This window comes from Pezoporus wallicus, unplaced genomic scaffold (assembly GCF_028554395.1).
Source record: "Pezoporus wallicus isolate ANWC-B61680 ecotype Strahan unplaced genomic scaffold, APGP_CSIRO_Pwel_v1 contig_14149, whole genome shotgun sequence".
Lineage (NCBI taxonomy): Eukaryota > Metazoa > Chordata > Aves > Psittaciformes > Psittacidae > Pezoporus > Pezoporus wallicus.
In genome coordinates, this window is record NW_026636136.1 from 150,366 (window position 1) to 174,061 (window position 23,696).

The 23,696-nt window shown below is 68.3% G+C and overlaps 4 protein-coding genes across 4 annotated transcripts; 2 read left to right on the plus strand and 2 right to left on the minus strand.

The window, feature by feature from the left end:
- Positions 1-2,098: 2,098 nt before the first annotated feature.
- Positions 2,099-8,575, plus strand: DQX1 (DEAQ-box RNA dependent ATPase 1). The gene is made up of 11 exons (XM_057399098.1): positions 2,099-2,526; positions 4,233-4,426; positions 4,630-5,005; positions 5,463-5,702; positions 5,983-6,082; positions 6,156-6,314; positions 6,462-6,653; positions 6,744-6,869; positions 7,480-7,670; positions 7,750-7,940; positions 8,026-8,575. The coding sequence occupies exons 1-11, from the start codon at positions 2,242-2,244 to the stop codon at positions 8,216-8,218; spliced, it is 2,247 nt and encodes a 748-aa protein (XP_057255081.1). The 5' UTR covers positions 2,099-2,241; the 3' UTR covers positions 8,219-8,575.
- Positions 8,576-13,140: 4,565 nt separating this feature from the next.
- LOC130593723 (interleukin-12 subunit beta-like) lies at positions 13,141-15,810 on the plus strand. The gene is made up of 7 exons (XM_057399072.1): positions 13,141-13,318; positions 13,646-13,715; positions 14,145-14,366; positions 14,691-14,799; positions 14,872-15,053; positions 15,133-15,281; positions 15,649-15,810. Exons 2-7 carry the CDS (start codon positions 13,646-13,648, stop codon positions 15,808-15,810), a joined length of 894 nt encoding a protein of 297 aa, XP_057255055.1. The 5' UTR covers positions 13,141-13,318.
- A 935-nt stretch (positions 15,811-16,745) lies between these two features.
- On the minus strand, positions 16,746-18,115 carry LOC130593725 (alpha-internexin-like). Its single transcript, XM_057399075.1, has 3 exons — positions 17,636-18,115; positions 17,117-17,241; positions 16,746-17,045 (listed from the first exon to the last, which is right to left on the minus strand). Exons 1-3 carry the CDS (start codon positions 17,840-17,842, stop codon positions 16,994-16,996), a joined length of 384 nt encoding a protein of 127 aa, XP_057255058.1. The 5' UTR covers positions 17,843-18,115; the 3' UTR covers positions 16,746-16,993.
- A 741-nt stretch (positions 18,116-18,856) lies between these two features.
- TLX2 (T cell leukemia homeobox 2) lies at positions 18,857-23,309 on the minus strand. Its single transcript, XM_057399074.1, has 3 exons — positions 22,928-23,309; positions 20,532-20,769; positions 18,857-19,244 (listed from the first exon to the last, which is right to left on the minus strand). Exons 1-3 carry the CDS (start codon positions 23,307-23,309, stop codon positions 19,028-19,030), a joined length of 837 nt encoding a protein of 278 aa, XP_057255057.1. The 3' UTR covers positions 18,857-19,027.
- Between the last annotated feature and the right edge of the window lie 387 nt (positions 23,310-23,696).

Sequence of the window (23,696 nt, forward strand, 5' to 3'; positions counted from 1 at the left end):
CACGGGCAGGGACCCCTTCCACTGGAGCAGCTTGCTCCAAGCCCCTGTGTCCAACCTGCCCTTGAACACTGCCAGGGATGGGGCAGCCACAGCTTCTCTGGGCACCCTGTGCCAGCGCCTCAGCACCCTCACAGGGAAGAGCTTCTGCCTAAGAGCTCATCTCAGTCTCCCCTCTGACAGGTTAAAGCCATTCCCCTTGTCCTGCCCCTCCAGGTCCCTGTCAGAAGTCCCTCTCCAACCACACCGCTCCGCATGAGCACTGCTGGGACATGGCCTCAGCCTTTCCATTCGAGGATGCCCCCTCCCATCCCTCGGTGCACAGGGCTCAACGGTGCAAGTGCTGGCGGGGTGCACGACAGCACCCAGGGCTCGGTGAGCCCTGAGCTCTCGGCAGCACCGGGATGGGGAGTGAAGCAATGGTTCAGCATCAGCCACTTCCTTCCTCCCGCCGGCTGCACACCCGCCGGCCACGGGGACCGGATGCTCGCCCCGCGCCAGCGCTGGCCGAGCCCTCTCCCCCAACACGGCCTCAGGAGCCCCGGCACCCAGGACCTGCCCTGGCCTGGCTGCTGCTCTCTCATCTGCATCGGAGCCTTGAGGCAGCGCCAGGCTCCTTCCGCGTGCTGATCCCCCCAGCCCGAGCCTGCTCCTCAGCCTGGCTCCAGAGCAGAGCCCCCTCCAGCCCTCGCAGCAGCTCCGCAGCTTCCTCTGCACTCTCTCCACCAGCTCCACGTCCCTCTTGTGCTGCTGCCCCAGAGCTGGATCAGGGCTGCAGGGGGGGTCTCCCCAGAGCACAGCAGAGGGGCAGGATCCCCTCCCTGAGCTGCTGCTCACGCTCTGGGGGTGCACCCAGCACATGGGGGGGGGGGGGGGGGATGTCTGGGCTCAAGCGCTCACTGAAGCCGGGTCATGGGGAGCTGCTCCTCACCCAACACCCCCAAGTCCTCCTCCTCAGGGCTGCTCCATCCCTTCATCCCCCCGCCTGGGTTTGTGCTGTTGATTGCCCTGCCCCAGGCACAGGACCTTGCACCTGGGGAGCTGTGGCTGGGGCCGGTGCGAGAGGCAGTGGGGCAAAGCTGTAACCGGTAACGGCAGCCAGGCCCAGAGCATCCCTTCCCGCCGGCAGCCGGGGATCCTGGACACCTCCCAGCGGCTTCCGGCGCCGAAGTCCCGGGGCCCGCAAGGAACCGCCCGGTCTCTGCCAGCTGCCCCCGCGCCGGCGGGAGCTCCGTGCCCGGGCCGGGCCGTTGCCGGTCTGGCAGCTCCACCTGCTGGCCCCGCCACCGCACGCCGGGAGCCACAGCGAGCGGAGAGCGCCCGCTCTGGGCGTGGGTCCCGGCACCGGCTGTACAGCACCGGCACCAGGACGCTCGGACCGGCAGCGGGATGCTCAACACGGGAATTGGGATAACCGGACCGGCACCGGCACTCTCTGACCGGCACTGGGATGCCCGGTACCGGGTGGCCCCGCACAGGCACCGGGATGCGCGGAGCTGCACCAGGAGAGCACCGCAGCCAGGGCCGGGCAGCGCTCCGGGCCCGCGGAGGAGGAACGGCGGCGGGGGAGCGCGCCTGGCGGTAGGGCTCGGGGCGGGCTCCGGCAGAGATCGCACCAGGATCGGGTCCCCCCGGTGACACTGATCACACACGCACCGGGTCGCGCCTCCACCGGCAGTTGGGCTCCGCCCCTGAGCTCTGATTGGCTGCCGCGGGCAGGGCCACGTGACGGCGGCGCCGTCACCTGACCGCCTCCCGCGGCTGGGCCCGAGGCGGCGGTGGCGCCCGCAGGTGAGCGGTGGCCGGGACAGGCCCGAACCGGAACCGGAACCGGAGCCGGAGCCGCGGTTCGGGGGGGCCGACCCGAGACACCCGGCCCCGACCCGTCCGCTCCCGGTGCTCTGTGCCCTGCCCGGTCCTTCCCTCCCCGCTGTGCCCCCAGCCCGGCCCGTGCCGTTCTGTCCGCCTGCCTCCGAGGGGTCCGCGCTGCCCCGCGCCCCGGCCCGGTCCCCGTACAGAGCCCGCCGTGGTTCCCCAACTGCGTTCCCCTGGTCCCCGCACCCCAGCCGGGTTCCCTGCCTGCCCTGCCGGGTCCCCTGTGCCCCGCAGGTCCCCCCCGGTGTAAGGGGCCGGTGGGCAGCACCGGGCTCCTCCGAGGGACGCGGGCGAGTGGGGATCAGCCCCGGCCCGTCCCCGCCCCTCTCCACCTCCCCACCCCTGCAGCCTCGGCGCCGTGTCCTCGCCATGGCCGGCAACGGGGCCCCGGGGTCCGCGCCCCGGCGGAACGGCCCCGGCCCCGCGCTGGAGAAGGAGGAGGACGAGGAGGAGGAGCCGGCGCTGGGCTGCGGTGGCGACCTGGAGGTGAACCCCTACGATGGGCTGCCCTTCTCCTCCCGCTACTACGAGCTGCTGCGGCAGCGCCGGGACCTGCCCGTCTGGACCACCAAGTACAGCTTCATGGAGCACTTGGAAGGCAACAGCGGCATCGTCCTCGTGTCCGGGCCCCCTGGCACCGGCAAGAGCACCCAGGTGAGCAGGGCCGTGTTGTGGTGCTGCGAGGTGGGACCCTGGCACAGGGATGCTCTGCCCTTGCTCCTTCCCCCATGGCATCATCTGGCTTGGGGGCACGGGGGTTGCGAGGCCCCACAGGTGCTGTGCCCAGCAGCGTGCCCCGCGGTGAGCCCGGTGTGGGGCTGCTGCAGAGCCTGGCCGTGCCAGGATGTGCCAGGGCAGGCACTGGGGCCCCGGGCAAAGCCTCGGCACGAGCCGGGAGCAGGGCACAGCACCGGGACCGGGACGTAGCTGCAGGGCCGGGGTGCTCCCGGAGCTGGTTCTGTTGACAGCCCTGGCGCGGCGTCGGAGACGCCATAAGGCAGACTTTGGCCAGGGGAGGGATCTGCTGGGAGCTGCCGGAGCCGCGGGGCTGGGTGCGGGGCTGGGTGCGCACTGGGTGCTGCGTGGCAGCCACCAGGCTCGGAGCTGTGGGTGTTGGCTCCAGGGCCCTGTGCTCAAACCTCCTCCCTTGGGCGTGATCCCCTGGCACCAGCCAACCGCAGGGTGCCAGATTTCAGGACTAAAGCCTTTGTGCGGGGCCTGGCCTGGGCTGGCCCCGGGGCTGAGCTGCCCTGGGGGCATCCCTGCTGTGCCACCGTGCCCTGAGCAGCCCATGGGACACGGCTCCATCCATATTGGTGCCCCAGCACCCCTCAGACATGGTATTCCCACCCAGAACGGGAAGAGGTGATGCACAGGCCAGGTCCCTTCCCCCTTATCATGGCCAGGAGACACCCACATGGCCCCGAGACCATCCTGCACCACCTGGAGGGTGCTTGGGCAGTGCCTGCTTCTGAGCGCTTCCTGCCCCATCCCTTGCGTGGGGTTTCCTGGGACACTTTGTGATCCCTCTGGCCCCATACGAGGATGCTCGAGCCCCTGCCCTAGACCTGCAGCTGCTGCAGGGTCTGGGTCTCGTGGAGCTGGCCACTGACACTGCCCAGGACAGGCACATTGCTCCACTCCAGCTCCATCCATGCTGGTTATAGCTGAGCATGGTGGGTCCTGCACCCATGCCCTTGTCCAACTGCCTGCCACTGACCACAAGGTAAAGCACGTTCTGAAGGACGTTGTCCAGATGCCTCTGGAGTCCTGTCACACAGGGCCTGGAGGCTCTGCTCTGGCTGAACTGGTGCCTTTGGCCACACGCAGCCCCCAGCCCTGTTGTCCCTGGGGAGGTGGAGGCAGAGCTGTTGTCCCATGTCCTTCATGTGAGAGCCGGGGCTATTGCATGCTGTAAGGTGGCAGAAAGCTGCAGGCATGGGGTGAGGAGGTTTGGGGGCTCATTTGCAGGTTGTTGAGTGCAGAAGTGACAATAACAGAGAGGGGAAAGTCCTGCCTGGACTGTTGGGTGCTCCTGGAAGACCCCAACAGCCAGATCCCTGGGGACTGCCCTGGGTGAGGTACTGGAATGGGTGTCCTGGAGAAGCTGTGGCTGCCCCATCCCTGGCAGTGTTCAAGGCCAGGTTGGACACAGGGGCTTGGAGCAAGCTGTTCTAGTGGAAGGGGTCCCTGCCTGTGGCAGGGGTTGGAGCTGGAGGAGCTTTAAGGTCCCTTCAACCCAAACCAGGCTGGGAGCATGGCGGGCGCTGCTCCATGATGAGGATGGGAAGGGAGCAGCCCGGTGCTTGGGGCCGTGGCTGCGCTGTCCCAGTCCCTGAGCAGCTTCCTCCCCGCTGCAGATCCCACAGTGGTGCGCGGAGTACGCCCTATCCCTGCAGTTCGCCCACGGGGTGGTGGCCTGCACCCAGCCCCACAGCCTGGCCGCCCTCAGCCTCTCCCTGCGCGTGGCGGACGAGATGGACCTGAACCTGGGCCACGAGGTGGGCTACTGCGTGCCCCATGAGGACTGCTGCACCACGGAGACTATCCTCAGGTACCGGCCCCGGGGCCTGCGCCGCAGCACCGGTTACACCACGCTCTAATCCTGCTGAGTGCCGGCTGCAGGGTAATCCCTTAATCCAGCCTGGCCTGGTTGGGAGCTCCGGGGGGGAGGCGGTGGCTGGGGGGGGGGGGCTGCCGCTGGTGGGGGGGGACACGGTGTGTGCCGGGTGTTGCTGACGGGGCGGCCCATGGCAGGTACTGCTCGGATGAGATGCTGCTGCGGGAGATGACGTCGGACCCGCTGCTGCGGCAGTACGGGGTGGTGGTGCTGGACGAGGCGCAGGAGCGCACGGTGCCCACGGACGTGCTGCTGGGGCTGCTCAAGGATGTGCTGCGCCAGCGCCCCGCGCTCAAGGTGGTGGTGGTCACCTCGCCGGCCATGGAGGAGCGGCTCCGCGCCTTCTGTGGGGACCCCCCTGTGGTGCGGGTGCCGGCGCACGGGGACCCCCCGGCGCTGCTGTACCGAGACCCGCCCGCGCGCGGCCGCATCGCCGCTGCCTGCCAGGCAGTGCTGGACATCCACAGGCGGCAGGAGCCTGGCCACATCCTGCTCTTCATGGCCAGCGAGCAGGTGGGGGCACCATGGCATGTGGGGGGTGCTCTGTGACACGGGGCAGGGGAGGGTCTGGGGACAGGCCAAGGGGAATGGCTTTAACCTGTCAGAGGGGAGACTGAGCTGAGCTCTTAGGCAGAAGCTCTTCCCTGTGAGGGTGCTGAGGCGCTGGCACAGGGTGCCCAGAGAAGCTGTGGCTGCCCCATCCCTGGCAGTGTTCAAGGGCAGGTTGGACACAGGGGCTTGGAGCAAGCTGCTCCAGTGGAAGGGGTCCCTGCCTGTGGCAGGGGTTGGAGCTGGAGGAGCTTTAAGCTCCCTTCAACCCAACCCATGCTGGGATTCCGTGACCCCCCTCAGCTGCGTGTGGGGAGCCCCAGGGACCCAGGAGCTGCTGGGGTTAAGCTGCAGGAGGTGGGCTCTGCTGTGAAGGGTCCCTGCAGGTGCAGGGCCCCGCTCAGCTCTGTCCCCATCACAGGAGATCACCGAGGCCTGCAGTGCCCTGCGGGGCGAGGCGGCCGCGCTGCACCCAGGGCTGGGCCCGCTGCTGGTGCTGCCGCTGCACCCTGGCGTGGGCCGAACCGTGCAGAGGCTCTACGAGGGGCTGGAGGAGGGCAGCCGCGAGCGCCGCGTCGTCGTCAGCCACGGGCTGGCCGAGGCCTCCTTCTCCATGGGCGGCATCCGCTTCGTCATCGACACCGGCCTGGAGCTGCGCAGCGTGAGGAGTGGGATGGGGTGGGTGGGATGGGATGGGATGGGGTGGGTGGGATGGGATGGGGTGGGGTGGGAGGTGGGGATAGGCCATGGTGATTCTGTGGAGGGAACAGCATGGAAGCGTTGGTCTGGGTCATCTGCTCAGTGCAGACCCAGGCTGGGGGATGCTGTGCAGGGCACAGGACCTGCCCCAGGCCTTGGCGGCTGCACCAACAGGATGGAGGGGCTGGGGAGCAGGGGGGGCTCCTCTGTGCAGGTCCCTCCTCACCTCTCCTGTGCTGCAGGTCTACAACCCACGCATCCGGGCAGAGTCCCAGGTCCTGCGGCCCATCAGCAAGAGCCAGGCCCAGTCCCGCATGGAGCGAGCTGCCGGCAGCCCCCTGGGTGAGACCTCAACCGCACCTAAACCTGGGGGGTTCTGGCGCTGGCGGCGCAGGCTCACGGCCCCTCTCCCCAGGCACCTGCCTGCGCCTCTACTCAGAGTCCTTCTACGAGCAGCGGCTGCCGCCCAGCCCCGCGCCCCACGTCAGCGAGACCAGCCTCAGCCGCCTCGTGCTGCTGCTCAAGCGCCTGGACATCGCCGACATGGGCCAGTGCGACTTCCTTGACCGGCCAGGTACTGCCCGGGGCTGGTGGGGGCCGGAGCCATGGCCACGGCCCTGCCTGCAGCCCGGCTTGTCCTGGGGAGGGGCCGGAGGGTCCCGTGGGTGCAGGAGGAGGTTGGGGGGGCTGCCTGGTGCTGCAGCCGCCGACCCCGCCGCAGCACCCGAATCACTGATGCAAGCACTGGAGGACCTGGATTATTTGGCCGCCCTGGACGATGACGGGAACCTGTCGGAGGTGGGGATCATCATGTCGGAATTCCCGCTGGATCCTCAGCTGGCCAAGGCGCTCATCGCGTCCTGCGAGTTCGACTGCGTGGAGGAGATGGTCAGCCTGGCCGCCATGCTCACCGGTACCGTGGGGGGGGCTGCAGCTCCCCAGACCAGCGCTGGCCGGGGTGGTGCTGGGGACCCATGGTGACATTCCCTCTGCTCCGTCCCAGCCTCCCCCTGCTTCCTGCCGCCTGCCACACACATGGAGGAGGCCGTGGCCATGCACCGCCGGGCCCTGCTGCACCCAGACGGAGACCACTTCACCCTCATCAACATCTTCAATGCCTTCCAGCAGCGTGAGTGCGGCGCCGGGGTGTCCTCAGCTCCCCCCCTCTGTGTCCCTGGCTCACCCTTGTATCCTGAGTCCCCTGCTCCTTCTGCGACCAAGCCCTGCAGCCACATTCGTGACCCCTCCAGTGCCCACCCTAGCTGTGAGAGGGTCCCAGCCTAGGGCCCTCCTCTCTGCTTGGTCACTGTCCCCTCTGCATTGAGGGGATGCAGCCTGTGGGAGCTGCAGTTCCTGGCTTCATGGCCCAGGACCACCCAGCCCAGCCAGGCCACCCGCTGGGGTCTCTTCTTGCCCAGCCATGTCCTCAGGGTGCTGAACCTGTCCCCCCGGTGCTGTCCTCGCTGCCCCGGTTGGTGCTGTCCCCACGGTGCTGTCCTCACTGTCCCCATTGGTGCTGTCCCCACGGTGCTGTCCTCACTGGCCCCATTGGTGCTGTCCCCATGGTGCTGTCCTCGCTGCCCCCATTGGTGCTGTCCCCATGGTGCTGTCCTCGCTGCCCCCATTGGTGCTCTCCCCACAGTGCTGTCCTCACTGCCCCCATTGGTGCTGTCTTCATGGTGCTGTCCTCGTTGTCCCCGTGGTGCTGTCCTCACTGTCCCCACGGTGCTGTCCCGCAGATGAGGCGGATGAGGGCTGGTGCCGCAAGCACGCGGTGAATGCGGCTGCGCTGCGGCTGGCCGGCACCGTGCGCGCGGAGCTGCTGGAGGTGATGCAGCGCATCGAGCTGCCCGTGTCCCCTCCTGCTTTCGGCACCCACGCCAATGTGTGCAACATCCAGAGAGCCCTCATCTCCGGATACTTCCTCAAGGTGGGACAGGGGCTGTGGGGTCCGGCTGCGGGACGGGGAGGGTCATTCCATCCCCGCTCCCATCCCATGCGCTCCACAGGTAGCCCGGGACATCGACGGCTCCGGCAACTATGTGATGCTGACGCACAAGCACGTGGCCCACTTGCCCCCCACCTGCTGCTACCTGCTGCGGCAGCACCCCCGGCACCTGCCCCCGTGGGTGCTGTACCACGAGTTCACCATCTCGCAGGACAACTGCCTGCGCGTGGTCTCGGAGATCCAGCCCCAAATGTGAGCACCGGGGGATGAGGGCCTGGCCCCGGAGCGCGGCAGAGCCCTGGGAACCCCCGGGTCACTCCCTGTCCCTGTCCCGCAGGCTGGTGGCGCTGGCACCGCAATACTACCTGAGCAACCTCCCGCCCAGCGAGAGCCGTGACCTGCTCATGGCGCTGCGTGAGGAGGTGGCGGCTGGGGAGGACGCGTCGACGGTGCCCACAGCGCTGGGAGCAGCGCCCGGTGGCGGGGATGAGGATGAGGATGAGGACAAGGAGGTGTGTGTGCTGCAGTGAGCCGCAGCCGCCGGAGCCCCGCGTCGGGGCTGCCTGCGCTTGGCCGGGACCCCGGGGAGCGGGGAGCTCCCGGCGGGGGGGAAGCCGCGGTGCTGACCCCATCCATCACCGGGAGGCACGGGCCGGGCTGCGGCTTCCGCAGCAGCACCGCGGGCACCGGGACCGGGACCGGCCCCGGGACAGAGCCCAGGCCGGGGAGCGCCGGCCCCGAGGAGTCGCGCAGGGAACCCCCCGCTCCATCAGCCCGCGTTCTCCGGGGGCTGCCGTGGGGCTGAGGCCGTCCCGTGCCCCCCGTGCCGGGGGAGCAGCGCCAGGGGCCGCTCGTGGATCTCTCCTGTATAAAGTTCTGCGACCTTTGCTGCCGGCCTCGTGTCCATCCCCGCCGCCCGCGCCGGGGCTTTCTGCCCGTGCGGCGCCCGCGCCCTGCGCCCGCCGCCTCCGCCGCGGCCGCTGACTCGCCGAGGGCAGCCCTGGCCTTTGCCCCGGGGCTTCCCCGCCGCAGGCGAGGCTCTTCTGCAGAAACGGAGGGGAAGCTGCGGCCGCGGGTGGGTGGGAGCGGGAGGTGCCCCCTGTGCCTGCATCCGGTGAGCGCAGCCAGTGGCTGCATCCAGTGTGAGCATCCAGCATGTGCAGCCAGTGACTGCATCCAGTGTGAGCATCCAGCGTGTGCAGCCAGTGACTGCAGCCAGTGTGAGCATCCAGCGTGTGCAGCCAGTGACTGCAGCCAGTGTGAGCATCCACCGTGTGCAGCCAGTGTGAGCATCCAGTGTGAGCATCCAGCATGTGCAGCCAGTGACTGCAGCCAGTGTGAGCATCCAGTGTGTGCAGCCAGTGACTGCATCCAGCGTGAGCATCCAGCATGTGCAGCCAGTGACTGCATCCAGTGTGAGCATCCAGCGCGTGTGCAGCCAGTGACTGCAGCCAGTGTGAGCATCCAGCGTGTGCAGCCAGTGACTGCAGCCAGTGTGAGCATCCAGCGTGTGCAGCCAGTGACTGCATCCAGCGTGAGCATCCAGCATGTGCAGCCAGTGACTGCAGCCAGTGTGAGCATCCAGCGTGTGCAGCCAGTGACTGCATCCAGTGTGAGCATCCAGCGTGTGCAGCCAGTGACTGCAGCCAGTGTGAGCATCCAGCGTGTGCAGCCAGTGACTGCATCCAGTGTGAGCATCCAGTGTGTGCAGCCAGTGACTGCAGCCAGTGTGAGCATCCAGTGTGAGCATCCAGCATGTGCAGCCAGTGGCTGCATCCAGTGTGAGCATCCAGCATGTGCAGCCAGTGACTGCAGCCAGTGTGAGCATCCAGCGTGTGCAGCCAGTGACTGCAGCCAGTGTGAGCATCCAGCGTGTGCAGCCAGTGACTGCAGCCAGTGTGAGCATCCAGCGTGAGCATCCAGCGTGTGCAGCCAGTGACTGCATCCAGCGTGAGCATCCAGCGTGTGCAGCCAGTGACTGCATCCAGTGTGAGCATCCAGCATGTGCAGCCAGTGACTGCATCCAGTGTGAGCATCCAGCGTGTGCAGCCAGCGTGTGCAGCCAGTGACTGCAGCCAGTGTGAGCATCCAGCGTGTGCAGCCAGTGACTGCAGCCAGTGTGAGCATCCAGCGTGTGCAGCCAGTGACTGCAGCCAGTGTGAGCATCCAGCGTGTGCAGCCAGTGACTGCATCCAGCGTGAGCATCCAGCATGTGCAGCCAGTGACTGCATCCAGTGTGAGCATCCAGCATGTGCAGCCAGTGACTGCAGCCAGTGTGAGCATCCAGCATGTGCAGCCAGTGGCTGCATCCAGTGTGAGCATCCAGCATGTGCAGCCAGTGACTGCAGCCAGTGTGAGCATCCAGCGTGTGCAGCCAGTGACTGCAGCCAGCGTGAGCATCCAGCGTGTGCAGCCAGTGACTGCAGCCAGTGTGAGCATCCAGCGTGTGCAGCCAGTGACTGCAGCCAGTGTGAGCATCCAGCGTGTGCAGCCAGTGACTGCAGCCAGTGTGAGCATCCAGCGTGTGCAGCCAGTGACTGCAGCCAGTGTGAGCATCCAGCGTGTGCAGCCAGTGACTGCATCCAGCGTGAGCATCCAGCATGTGCAGCCAGTGACTGCATCCAGTGTGAGCATCCAGTGTGTGCAGCCAGTGACTGCAGCCAGTGTGAGCATCCAGTGTGAGCATCCAGCATGTGCAGCCAGTGGCTGCATCCAGTGTGAGCATCCAGCATGTGCAGCCAGTGACTGCATCCAGTGTGAGCATCCAGTGTGTGCAGCCAGTGACTGCAGCCAGTGTGAGCATCCAGTGTGAGCATCCAGCATGTGCAGCCAGTGGCTGCATCCAGTGTGAGCATCCAGCATGTGCAGCCAGTGACTGCATCCAGTGTGAGCATCCAGCATGTGCAGCCAGTGGCTGCATCCAGTGTGAGCATCCAGCATGTGCAGCCAGTGACTGCATCCAGTGTGAGCATCCAGCATGTGCAGCCAGTGACTGCATCCAGTGTGAGCATCCAGCGTGTGCAGCCAGTGACTGCATCCAGTGTGAGCATCCAGCGTGTGCAGCCAGTGACTGCATCCAGTGTGAGCATCCAGCGTGTGCAGCCAGTGACTGCAGCCAGTGTGAGCATCCAGCGTGTGCAGCCAGTGTGAGCATCCAACGTGTGCAGCCAGTGACTGCATCCAGTGTGAGCATCCAGCGTGTGCAGCCAGTGACTGCAGCCAGCGTGAGCATCCAGCGTGTGCAGCCAGTGACTGCATCCAGTGTGAGCATCCAGTGACTGCAGCCAGTGACTGCAGCCAGTGTGAGCATCCAGCGTGTGCACCCCGTGACTACATCCAGCATGTGCAGCCAGTGACTGCATCCAGTGTGAGCATCCAGCGTGTGCAGCCAGTGACTGCATCCAGTGTGTGCATCCAGCATGTGCAGCCAGTGACTGCATCCAGCGTGAGCATCCAGCGACTGCATCCAGCGTGTGCAGCCAGTGACTGCAGCCAGTGTGAGCATCCAGCGTGTGCACCCCGTGACTACATCCAGCATGTGCAGCCAGTGACTGCATCCAGTGTGAGCACCCAGTGACTGCACCCAATGTGTGTATCCAGTATGAGCATCCAACGTGTGCACCCAGTGTGTACATCCAGTGTGAGCATCCAGCTCCTGCTCCCTGGGATCAGTTGAGGGTGCTCCACCACAGCGAGGAGCCCACGTCACTCCCGAGGTCCCCTTCAGCTTTCCAGCAGTCATAGAATCATTGAATTGGACTGGCTCGTGTTGAAGGGACCTTAAAGCTCCTCCAGCCCCAACCCCTGCCATGGGCAGGGACCCCTTCCGCTGGAGCAGCTTGCTTCAAGCCCCTGTGTCCAACCTGGCCTTGAGCACTACCAGGGTTGGGGCAACCACAGCTTCTCTGGGCACCCTGTGCCAGCGCCTCAGCACCCTCACAGGGAAGAGCTTCTGCCTAAGAGCTCATCTCAGTCTCCCCTCTGGTAGGTTAAAGCCATTCCCCTTGGCCTGTCCCTACAGGCCCTTGTCCCAAGCCCCTCTCCAGCTTTCCTGCAGCCCCTTTAGGCACTGGAGCTGCTCTGAGGTCTCCCCTTCAGCAGCCTTCTCTTCTCCAGGCTCTCTCAGCCTGGCTCCAGGGCAGGGCTGCTCCAGCCCTCACAGCAGCTCCGCAGCTTCCTCTGCACTCACTCCACCAGCTCCACGTCCCTCTTGTGCCTGAATCAGGACTGCAGGGGGGGTCTCCCCATCCCACAGCAGAAGGGCAGGATCCCCTCCCTGAGCTGCTGCTCATGCTCTGGGGGTGCACCCAGCACACGGGGGGGTTCTGGGCTCAAACACTCACTAAAGCCAGGTCATGGGGAGCTCCTCCTCACCCAGGTCCTTCTCTTCAGGCTGCTCCATCCCTTCTCCCCCAGGCTATTCGATGTGGGGGTTGTGCTGACCCAGGAGCAGGACCTTGCTCTTGGCCTGCCTGCACTCCATGCGTTCCATTCCTGTCCTGGGTCCCATCTCCAGGGCCAAGGGCTGAGCTGCTGCCTGGGGGCTGGGACCCCATCACAAGCGCTGTGCTCTGGGTGCTGAGTTCCAGCCCTGCCCCAGGATCGGACTCCCCCACTGCCATAGGTGCTGCATCCCAACAGCCCCCCCCCCCCCCTTCCCTCCCCGCAGCCCACACATCGGACTTTGCTGTTCCATGGAAAGAGCCTGGAGGCTCCGTGGCCCTGTCCCTGCCGCAGTGCCTCGAAGGTCACTCCTTCCCCTGCAGCCTCCTCCGAGCCCGAGCTTCCCCTTCGCCTTCTAGGAACCACAGAACCGGAGTGGCCGGGAGCAGCTCACACCTCCCTGCCGGGGGTGCCTGCCCCGCACTGGGGCTGTCTCGTCCCCTTGCCCCATGCCAGTGCCCGGTGCCCCGCCGTGGGGAGTGGAGATCCCCTCCCCCATCCCTCAGCCGTGTGGAGGAGCAGGCAGAAGGCTTGTGGGGACAGGAAAGAGGAGGCTGGGGGCTGTGACTTCCTCTGTCCCCACATCCCTGTCCTGGAACAGCATCCCATGGGATAATCCATGCGACCGGAGCAGCCGTGGGAGGGGAGGGAAGGGGTGAGACACCCCGAGTCCCTGCAAGGACCCGTTCCTGCCCTTGGGGACCCATCACAGCCCCACCGGCCAGGGCCTTGCTCCGCAGCAGACCCGCGGGACAGGCGCTGCTGGACCTCGGTGTCCCCTTCCGCGCACTGCAGGCCCTGCTCCCGCCGTGGCTGGGCTGTGGATGCGGCACAGGGCAATGGGCAAACCCTCGCTCCTGGGGTTCCCTGTGCGAGCTGGGACCACCCGGGGCTCCGGCACCAACCCGGTGCCAGCGCTGCCCCCGCGCCCGGCGGCTGCCGGTGCGGACCCGCCCTCACGGCCCGCGATGCCCCGGCAGGCGCCAGCGGCGAGTCCCTGCCGGGGGCTGGGGGCTGAGCGGCCCCGGAGCGGCTCCACCCGGAGCGGGTTTTCTCCTCTTCTGGGAACCGGGGCTGCGGTTTGGCCGCACCTTGGGGAGCCCCGCGGGGTCCTGGCTCCCTATAAACCGGCCGCGTGTGCCCCCGGCCGAGGCTGAGACCCCGGAGCAGTGCACGCCGCGGGAGAGGTGAGAACAGCGCGAGGTGCTGGGGGTGCTGGGGGGTACCGGGGGTACCGGTAATGCTGGAGGTGCTGGAGGCTCTGCCGCTGCAGCCCAAGCTTTTGGGCAGCAGGGAAGGTGCTGCCTGCGGGGAACAATGCAGCCGCTGCTTGTGGGCACCGAGTGGGGCTGCAGTGGGAAGGGTTGGGGTGTTCCATCAGTGGGGCTGTCCCACACTGCACCACTCGCCCGGGGCCGCGGGGTCCTGCTGCCTGCACCCCAGCTCGACCGGCTCCTGCGGTCCGGCTGGCCCCTCCCAGCATGGGGCTGCCCTTCCCTCCTTCCCCGCCGCAGATGCTGATGCTGGTGGGGCTGGTGCTGTGCCTCGCTCCTGCGGACTCCCTGAACGCCTTCCCCCCAAAGTGTGAGTCCTGCCCTGACGGAACGGGGGGGCTCGGAAGGGAGGCACCGGGGGGGTAGGGTGGGGTGGTGGTGCAGGACCCACACAGCTGAAGTGAGCAGGGAGAACCCACATTCCACATCCCTCTGATGTGGGGCAACACGAGCCTGGGTCGGAGCAGCTCTTCTGATGTGGGGGGTTAGAGGGGGGGCATGGGAGGTCTGGGGAGTGGGAGCTGCGTGATGGGGCCGGGGGATGGATGTGGGGTGCAGGAGCGGGGGGGGATGGACATGGGGTCATGGGACAGAATGAGGACCATGGAGAAGGATGGCCCTTGACGGACCTCTGACACGGTGTGCCAGGACAAGGGGGCACCAGCCCCATCGTGGCGTGGGGGACGGTCTGCCCCACCAGGGCCCTCCTCGGAGCCCAGGCTCTGCCTCTCCTCTCCAGTTCGGGTGGGGAAGCTGAATGGGGACGTGGTGGTGAAGTGCAACACTGCAGAGCAGAGCGTGACCTGGACGCAGAACGGGGAGCCGGAGCCCATGGCTGAGCTGGTGGCCGAGGGTCAGACCCTCACGATCCTCGGCTTGGACCTGCCGGCCGCGGGCAACTACAGCTGCTGGGCCGGGGGTGTGCTGCTGGACTCCATCTACGTGGTGGTCAGCGGCACCCGTGCGTGCAGCCGGGCTGGGGGGCACGATGGGGGCGATGGGGAATATGGGGTGATGGGGTGATGAGTGCGATGGGAGCGATGGGGGTGATGGGGTGATGAGAGCGATGGGGTGATGAGGGCAATGGGGGTGATGGGGATGATGGGGTGATGAGGGCGATGGGGTGATGGGGGCGATGGGGTGACGGGGACTACGGGGCAGGGGGATGCAGGGAGCTGGGGTCAGGCTGGGCACCAGGAGATGCTCGTGGATCGCGAGTGCTGGGCGGGGCACGGGCAGCGCTCCCGGCCCCATGCAGCGCCCGAGCTTCCCTCGGCCCCGCCAGGCGAGGAGGGGATGAACGTGTCCTGCCAGGCTGAGTCCTACCGCGGCTCCTTCCGCTGCTCCTGGGCCGGTCCCCGCTCCGCCGTGTTCCGCGCCCGCCTCACCCTCAGGTGCGTGTCCCAGGGACCCCAGCCACCCCCACGGCCCCTTTGTTCCCCTGCCTCACGTTCCCCCCCTTGCAGCGATGGCTCCTTGGGCGAGTGGGTGCCCGCGTCCCGCCGCCGTGGCCGCTTCAACGCCAGCTTCGTGGACCCCTTCTTCTGCCCCTTCGCCGAGGAGCTGCGCCCGCTGCGGCTGCAGCTGGAGGGGCTCTCGGACACCTCCTACATCAGCTTCTCCAGCCACTTCTTCATCCGCGACATCGGTGAGCAGGGCCACGGGGGGGCACTGGGAGGGGGCCCGGGGGTGGCTGCACCCGGTGCTGAGCCCCGCTGTGCCCGCAGTGCGGCCCGACCCGCCGCAGGAGCTGGCCATGCAGCGGCGCGGGGAGCATCTCCACCTGGCCTGGGCCCCCCCGGCCTCCTGGCCGCTCCCCCGGTCCTACTTCGCCCTCCTCTACCGGCTGCAGTACGAGCTCCCCAATGGCACCCAGGTAACAGCGGGGGGGGGGGCCTGGCCAGCGCATCCCTGCGTGTGGCCCCCGGTGTCCTCGCTTTCCTGTGCCCATTCTGCCTCCGTCCCGTCCTACCCTTTCCCACCCTGCCCATCCCCACTGCAGCCTGGGCTCTTCCTTACACCCGGGGGTGCCGTTAGGAACAGGGACTTGCAGGGGCTCAGCAACGGCCCCCTCCCCACTGCTCTGCTCCTCTCCTTGGGGTGATCAGTTGTCACCCCCGGCTGTCCCCTCTGCTCCCTCCAGCACTGCCCACACCAGGCAGTGGCACCGCTGGGGCCGGGCACGTGCCGGTGTCCCCCACCCTGGTGTCGGGGCGCCGGGGCCACATCCTGACCCCTCGCAGGCCGACAAATACGTGGAGGGCGAGGAGGAGACGTGGCTGCGGGACGGTGCTCAGCGGGTGCGCATCAGCTGCCGGGACCCCTACACCAGCCCCGCCTGGAGCCCCTGGAGCCCCTGGCACGGGACCGGGGCAGCCCAGCAGCGCCGGCTGCGAGCACTCTGAGCCCACCGAGGGCAGCCCGAGACCTCGCACCCATCCCCTGCCCCACTGCACCTCCGTGTGCCTGGGGCATGGGGGCACCCCGGGGTGGCAGCAACCAGCACCCATCACCGACCTCCTGGCCGCTTGGAAGAGGGTTTCTGCCTCTATTAAAGACTGGCCTTGGCTTTCCCACCACAAGCCCTGTTGGTCTCTGTGTGGGGTGCTGGGTGCCCCGGCACCATGGCCCAAGCAGGGCTCCTGTGCTCAAGGTGCCCAGGCTGGCCCCTGCTCCATGGGGGTCACAGGCCTGTGCCAGGCCCCCGCTGCCCCACAGCTCCTGGAGGGTTCCTGCTCCCACCAGTGCTGGGCTTGCCCATTGGGTCAGTACCCATGGCTGAAAGCAGGCATGCAACACACGTGTGCACACGTGTACCAGGCCATGTAGGTGGCCATCCCCATCCCTGGCCAGAAAAGATCCCCAGAACCTTGTCCCGCTGGAGCACATGGACACTCTGGACTCCCCCACACCTCATCCCCTTCTACCTCCCCAGATCCTTTCTAGGGGCTGGGGTGGGGCCATGTCCCCAGCCGTAGGGGCAGCCTGTGCTGCCCTATACCAAGAGGGCACGTTTGGGGGGCAGCCCCCCATGCCCATGTCCTGGGGTGCTGGACCCTGCCTGAGCGACAGCCCCAGTGCAGGGTGCTAGGACAGGATGAGGCCATGGTGGGGTGTGTCAGGGTCCACTACCAGCACTGGGGGGCCCTCAGCTCCCACTGGGGCACAGGCCCACTCACCCCATAGGGTGCCCAGCCCGGGGTGAGGGGCTGCAGCCAGGCGGGACGGGGTCAGACCCCACATCCGAGCAGCCCAATGGGACACGGCCGCAGCACCCTCGGACCCAACAGTGCAGGGGGTGCCCGGGGTGCAGCCCCCTCACAGACGGGCCGGCTCCCGGTGATGCCACGGGGCTTTATTGACACGGGCCGGGGCCCCCCAGCCCCGCTGCTGCTCCGGAGAGGCTGGTGAATGTGCGGCCCCGCGGGGGCTGGGGGGCCCAGGGCAAGGGACGGGAGCCCAGGGATCCCGCGGCACGGGGGAGGAGGAGAACGGGGGCTGCGGGGGTCCCGAGAGGTCCCGAGGGGCGAGTGGGGGCTCGGGGGACCCTGAGGTGCAGAAGTCCGGGGTCGGGGGCCCGGGCTCCGGTCACGGCGGCCCCAGCCCGCCCAGACGCAGCTCTTCCCCCTCCAGCATCTCCCTGCAGAGAGACAGGCCCGGGCTGAGCCCCGCGCCCCCCACGACCGCCCTATCCCCCCCCGCCCCGCGTACCGGTACGCGGCGATCTCGGCCTCCAGCGCCATCCGCAGCCGCAGCAGCGCCGGGTACTCCCGCAGGCACCGGAGCATCTCCGCCTCCGCCTCGCTGATCTCCCGCTCCAGCTCCGCCACCCGCTCCTGCATCGGAGCCGTCAGCAGCGCCCGGGAACCCCGGCCCGAGACCCCCCCGCACCCCGACACGACCCGGACCCCGACACGACCCCCGGTCCCAGCCCCCCGGCCCCACAGACCCCAATTCGACCCCCGGACCCGCCCCCCCTCCCCTCGGGACCCCGGACCCTGGTCCCCTCCCCAGCCAGACCCATAAACCCCGGCCCGACCCCAGGCCCCGACCCGATCTCTGCACCCCGCTCTCAGCCCCACTCGACCCCCCCCTCCATGGGATTCCCCAGCCCCATCCCGGCCTCTGCCCCACTGGTACCCTCCCAGGCCCATTTCGCCCCCCCCCCCCCCCCCCCCAGCCCTCCGGTGTCCAGGCCCCGCGCCCCAACACCCCCCGTCCCCCCCATACCTGGTACTTGGCGACCTCCCCGCTCCGCCGGTCCCGCAGCCCCTCCAGCCGCCGGTGCAGCGCTCCCACGGCCCCGCGCAGCGCTTCCACCTCGGCCGCGCGGGCTCGCAGCAGCCTCCGGTAACCGGCGGCCTCCGCACGGGCGCGCAGCACCGCCTCCCCGCCGCCCCCCCGCCGGTACCGGGGGCAGCCCTCGGCCGCGCTCATCCCGGCGGTTCTGCGGCGGCGCCGAAACGGTTCCACCCCCGGTAAAACGGGGCCGCGTCACGGACCCGCAGCCAATCCCGGGGCAACCGGCTCCGGTTGGCCGCCTCCTCCCGGTAGCAATGGGGGGGGACGGTAGGAGCCTGCCCCCCGCCCGCAGCCCCCGCCGGGGCTCCCACCCGCCCCGTGCAGCGGCTGCAGCACCATGGACAGCGGCGAGGGGTAAGGGGGGGGGCAAGGTCAAGTTTAAGGTCAAGGTCATGGCTGTAGCCACACACACCCCCCCCCCCCCCCATTCCCCTCCATCATCAACCAAGAGCTGACCCCAGGCGGGGGGTGGGCTCCCGGACAAACTTTGGGGGGGGGGGGGAACAGGGCAGGGGGGGGGTCCCTGGTAAAGGTGGGTGACACTCAGGGGGTCCCCGGGGAAGGGGGGGCTATTTGGTGGAGGAAGGGGGGGGTAGCCCCCAGCAGAGCCCCTGGCTCCCCACAATCAGGCCCTGTGGGGTGAGCGAAGGAGGTCCAAAGTGGGGCTGGTGCGATCCTTGGCCGCCCCGAGTCCATCGCAGGGTGCTGTGAGGGCACGTCCAGACCCAGGGCTGCAAACTGGTGGGTGCAGGGAACCGGGAGCACCCGGGGGTCACAGGCCTGTCCGTCAGTCTGCCCCACTGCTGGGGGCCATGGGCCCGGGTTCAGCATCCAGAGATGCTAAACTCCAACCGGGATAAGGCAAAGGTGTGCAGGTGCTACAGACCCACTGCGGCTGCTGGCAAGGGCAGAGGGGGACCCAGCACTCAGAAAGGGGGGGGTCCCAATCGCTGTGGCATGGGGACTGCAGCTACCCTGGGGGGAGCCGAGTCTGGTCCAGGCACGAGAGCTGCTGATGGGTGGGCAGGAGGTCCTGAGTGGGACCCCCCGAGGAACAGGGGCCTCTGGTGGGGGGGGTTTGAGGCTTGCAGAGGTGTGGGGGGCCCAGCCCTGGGTTCCCCAGGGGGTCCCACAATGGGGATCCAGACAGGCTTGAGTCAAACCACAGCAGCACCTTCCCCAACCGGAGCTGTGGGGTGGTTACAGGGGGGCCATGGTGGGGCTGGGGCTGCCAATGGTTGGGGGTCCGCAAGCAGCAGCCCCATCCCTGCTGCAGGCTGGAGGCACCAGTCTCAGCCCCCTGGCTCCCACCTCCGGTCCTCACACCACGGAGGCCACCCCCGAGACGGACGTCACCTTGTTGTCCTCGGCCCAGGGCTGCAGGTTCTGCAGGGCATAGAGGGAGGAGTTGTGCATGCAGAGCGGGTCCTGGGGCAGCGGCTGGCTCAGGCTCTTCTGGAAGGCCTCTTGCTGGAGGTGCAGCATCAGGCGGTTGGCCTGCTGGCGCTCTGCCTCGCGCTCCTCCGCCGTCTGCCTCCTGCCAGCACACATGGCACATCCGGCACTGCCACAGCCACCACTGCAACCGGTGCTGCAACCACTGCCACAGCCACCATTGTGACTGGTGCTGCAACAGCCACTGCAATCACTGCCACAACCAGCACTGCAACCACTGCCACAGCCAACCGGTGCTGCAACCAGTGCTGCAACCACAGCCACAGCCACCGTTGCGACCGTTGCTGCAACGGCCACTGCAATCACTGCCACAACCAGCACTGCAACCACTGCCACAGCCACCCGGTGCTGCAACCGGTGCCGCAACCACAGCCACAGCCACCGTTGCAACCGTTGCTGCAACTGCCACTGCAATCACTGCCACAACCAGCACTGCAAACACTGCCACAACGGCCACTGCAATCACTGCCACAACCACCACTGCAACCACTGCCACAGCCACCCGGTGCTGAAATCGGTGCTCCAACCAGTGCCACAGCCACTGCTGCGACTGGTGCTGCAACCACCACTGCAATCACTGTCACAACCGCCACTGCAACCACTGCCACAACCACCACTACAATCACTGTCACAACCGCCACTGCAACCACTGCCACAACCACCACTACAACCACTGCCACAGCCACTGCTGCGACCAGTGCTGCAACCACCACTGCAATCACTGCCACAGCCACCACTGCAACCACTGCCACAGCCACTGCTGCAACCAGTGCTGCAACCACCACTGCAATCACTGCCACAGCCACCACTGCAACCACTGCCACAGCCACTGCTGCAACCAAGACCGCAATCACTGCCACAACCATCACTGCCACAACCATCACTGCCACAACCACCACTGCAACCAGTGCTGCAACCACTGCCACCACTGCTCCCACAGCCCAGCTTCCCTCAGCACTGTTCTGTACTATTGTGCCAATGCCCATGGCCTCTGCCCTGCAGCCCTGTTCCTCTCGGCACCCCTGTGTGCTGCTGTGGTAATGCCACACAGCCTCCCACCGCAGTGCATCCTGCTGCCGGCACCACTGCGTGCCAGTGTGGCAATGCCCCATAGCCTCTACTGTGCAGCCCATCCCTCCCTTGGCACCACTGTGCATCAATACCCCACAGCCACCTGCCACAGCCCCATCTCCCCCTCAGCAGGGCCGTGCCTCAGCCATGCCCAGGGGATGCAGCAGGGATAGGGACCCGTCCTCCTGCTCACGGTGACTGCAGCGTCTGCTCCGGTGCCCATCCCCGTTACCTCCCCTTGGTGCCCCAGCGCCGTCCCCGTTACCTCCCCTTGGTGCCCCGGTGCCGTCCCCGTTACCTCCACTTGGTGCGCCGGTTCTGGAACCAGGTCTTGACCTGAGCGTCCGTCATCTTCAGGGCCTTGGCCAGGGTGGCGCGCTCGGCCGAGGCCAGGTACTTCTGGCGGTGGAAGCGCTTCTCCAGCTCGCAGATCTGCCCGCGGCTGAAGGACGTGCGCGGCTTCTTGCGCTTGGGCGGCGTCCGGTTCTGGTACGGGTGCCCGATGCGGCGGGTGGCGGTGAACGGGGCCAGCGCGGCTGCGGGGAAGCAGCGTGAGAGAGGGGCCCCGGTGCGGAAGCAGCCGGCAGTGGGGGGGATGCTCGGGGCCATGGGGATGGGGAGCTCCGGGGGGAGCCACCGGTGCTGCCGGGCAGGGAGTGGGTGGATGCAAACCCGCGTTGTCCGCACCCGCTCCCCCCGGCCCAGAGATGCTCGGAGCAGCTCCAGATGCGGTGGGAGGACCCCTCCCCATCCCACGACGGTGCGCGATCACTGCCCTGGCCTGGCAGGAGGGCACCGGGGCTGGTGGGACCTGATCCCACAGCCGGTGAGGGGCTGGTGTGGCTCCCGGCAGCACAAACCCACCCTCCTGGGGTGCTGAGCTCTGCCACAGCCCGGGAGGAGACTCCATGGTGCTGCCAGAGCTGCCCAGCCCTGCTGGTGAGGGGTCAGGGCCCCAGAAGCCAGGAGGAGGTGGCCGATGTCTCCAGCCATGTGCCGGCAGTGTCCATCCTGGACACCACCAGCTGCCGGCTACCGGGGGAAGGGGCTGTGTGTGCACGGCCATGGAGTGAGCCGGTGAGGCCATTGTGCCGCATCCCAGCTCCGGTTGCAACCGGAGCCATGGGGAGCACAGGGACAAGAAAGCATCGTGGAGGAAGGTGGGAGCGTGGCGCAGCTCCAGCTCCTGCAGCTCCCGCAGCCCATGGCGAAGCCTTTGCCAGTGTCAGCACCGCATGGGCAGGGCTGCACACGGCCGGGCCATGAGGGCACCATGGGTCCCCATCACGGCACAGGGACATGGGGCAGAGCCCACAGCAGCCCAGGCACCCCCTGAGATGCTCCAAGCAGCAGCGTCGGTGCAGGGGCAGCCACGGTACCCACAGGTGCAGCTGTGCAGCCGGAGGGGCTGGGGGCCCCTCGCCGGGAGCAGCCCATGGCCCACCCCATGGCCCCGGTGCCGAGTGATGGCCGCCGGGAGGGGCTGCCTCGTCCACCCACCACGGCGCCAAGGCGGGAGCTGGGGCTGGCGCCTCGTCACTGCCGCCATGACGGGAGGGCCGGGGGGGGAACCGGCTCTGCTGGGGCTGGGCTGGGCCCCCACAGGCTCTGGCTCCTGCCTCGCAGAGCCCCAGAGCCCCCGGCCCCGGCCTTGTCCCACATGGAGCCGTGCGCTGCGGACGTGGCAGCGCCGCCATCTTGGGAAGGAGCTGGGATGAGCCAGAGGAGCCACACCAGAGCTCCCCAGCACCGCATCCACAGCACCACAACCACAGCACCCCATCCATGGCACCCCAACAACAGAACCCCAACCACAGCACCCCAAACACAGCACTCCAACTACAGCAGCTCAACCACACCACTCCAAACACAGCACCCCAACCACGGCCCCCCAGAAATGGCACCACAATCACAGCACCATAACCACAGCATCCCAACCAGGGCACCCAACCACAGTGCCACAACCACAGTGCCACATCCACAGCACCCCAACCACAGGACAACAACTACAGCACGCTAACTATGACACCTCAACCGAGGCACCCCAACCGCGGCACCCCAACTGCAGCACCCCAACCATAGCATCAGAATCACGGCATCCCAACAACAGCACTCCAACTACAGCATCCCAACAACTGCACCCCTCTCCTTCCCCTCTGGGGTGCACCAACCAGCACCCTTGCCCCAGCACTGGGTGCTTGGCCCCATCAGTAGCACCGGGACCCCTTCACCACCACCCCAGTGCCTCACCGGCACCCACCAATCCAGCCTCTCCCACAGCACCAGCACCAAGTCCTGTGTCCGTGGCCCCACAGGGACCCTCCGCTGCCCCACAGCGGGTACCCACACCCGAGGAGCCTCCCCCCGCACTCCGGCTCTTATCAGCCTCCCGGTGGCCGTAGGACAGGGTCGGCACCGGGTGCTCCCCGAGCCCGGGGAAGCGGCTGGACACGGAGCAGAGCCCGAGGCTGGCGCACGGCGGGACCTCACGGGTCCGCCCGGAGCCACCGGGATCCGCTCTCTCGACGGTGGCCGCGTCCCTTGGGGCGCCCGGTGGAGCGGGGAGGGGCGAGGGGCGAGGACCCCGTGGTGCGGGAACCGCGGAGCGCAAGGGAACCCCGGCCGGTGCCAGCCCCGCGCCGACGGAACCGCCGGAGCCGTCGGGAGCCGTCGATCGCCGCCCGCCGCGCTCACCTGAGAGCCGGTCCTTGGCGATGCGCCGCGTCGTCTCCATCCAGGGGAAGGTGAGCCCCGAGAGCCCCGGCACCGGCGGCGGCGCGGCGGGCGGCGGGGCGGGCGCGGGCCGGTGCGCCGGGACTCGGATGACCCCGGCGGGCGGCGCGGCGGGCGCGGGGGTCACGTTGACGCTCACGTTCATGCTCATGTTGAGGTTGTAGGAGCCGAGCGAGCAGGCGGGGCCGTAACCGCCGCCGTAGAGCCCGTAGTCGGGCTCCGCCGCCCGGGCCGGGCCCGCGGGCTCGGGGCCACCGAGGATCTGGTCGATCCCGAAGCTGATGGGCTCGTGGGGCGGGGGGCCCGGGCCGCCGCCCTCCCGCGCCAGCGCCGCCGCCTCCATGCCCCGGCCGCGCTCAGAGCCGGCGGGGCGCGGGCATGGCCGGGGGGCGGCGGGGGGCGACGGGCGCGGGGCGGCCGGAGCGGGCCCGGGGCAGGGGCCGGGTGCGGGGCAGGGGCCCGGCGGCGCGCGCTTTTCTGCCCCGCTCCATCGGGACCTGCCAAAATCCCGAGCGCCCGCGCCCTGATTGGCGGCCGCGCCCCGTGATTGGCGGAGCCGCGGCCCCGGGGGGCGGGGGCTCGCGCATCCCGGGGGGGGGGGGGGGGGGGGGGGGCCGCCCCGCCCGCGCCCCCTCCCCCCCGCCGCCCCTCGGGGCTCGCGCACCGGCTCCGCCGTCGTCCCGCGACCGACGGGACGGGACCGTCGGGCCCCGATCGCCCGGAGAAGCGC

Coding starts and splice junctions, on each gene's coding strand:
- DQX1 (XM_057399098.1), top strand. CDS start 2,242: ATGGCCGGCAACGGGGCCCCGGGGTCCGCGCCCCGGCGGAACGGCCCC. Junction 5,703..5,982: donor CCGGCCTGGAGCTGCGCAGC/GTGAGGAGTGGG, acceptor CCTGTGCTGCAG/GTCTACAACCCACGCATCCG. Junction 6,315..6,461: donor CGACTTCCTTGACCGGCCAG/GTACTGCCCGGG, acceptor ACCCCGCCGCAG/CACCCGAATCACTGATGCAA.
- LOC130593723 (XM_057399072.1), top strand. CDS start 13,646: ATGCTGATGCTGGTGGGGCTGGTGCTGTGCCTCGCTCCTGCGGACTCC. Junction 14,800..14,871: donor CGCGCCCGCCTCACCCTCAG/GTGCGTGTCCCA, acceptor CCCCCCTTGCAG/CGATGGCTCCTTGGGCGAGT. Junction 15,054..15,132: donor CTTCTTCATCCGCGACATCG/GTGAGCAGGGCC, acceptor CTGTGCCCGCAG/TGCGGCCCGACCCGCCGCAG.
- LOC130593725 (XM_057399075.1), bottom strand. CDS start 17,842: ATGAGCGCGGCCGAGGGCTGCCCCCGGTACCGGCGGGGGGGCGGCGGG. Junction 17,242..17,635: donor GGGAGGTCGCCAAGTACCAG/GTATGGGGGGGA, acceptor GCTCCGATGCAG/GAGCGGGTGGCGGAGCTGGA. Junction 17,046..17,116: donor GCCGAGATCGCCGCGTACCG/GTACGCGGGGCG, acceptor GTCTCTCTGCAG/GGAGATGCTGGAGGGGGAAG.
- TLX2 (XM_057399074.1), bottom strand. CDS start 23,309: ATGGAGGCGGCGGCGCTGGCGCGGGAGGGCGGCGGCCCGGGCCCCCCG. Junction 20,770..22,927: donor CGCCAAGGACCGGCTCTCAG/GTGAGCGCGGCG, acceptor GCTTCCCCGCAG/CCGCGCTGGCCCCGTTCACC. Junction 19,245..20,531: donor AACCGGCGCACCAAGTGGAG/GTAACGGGGACG, acceptor GTGTGCTGGCAG/GAGGCAGACGGCGGAGGAGC.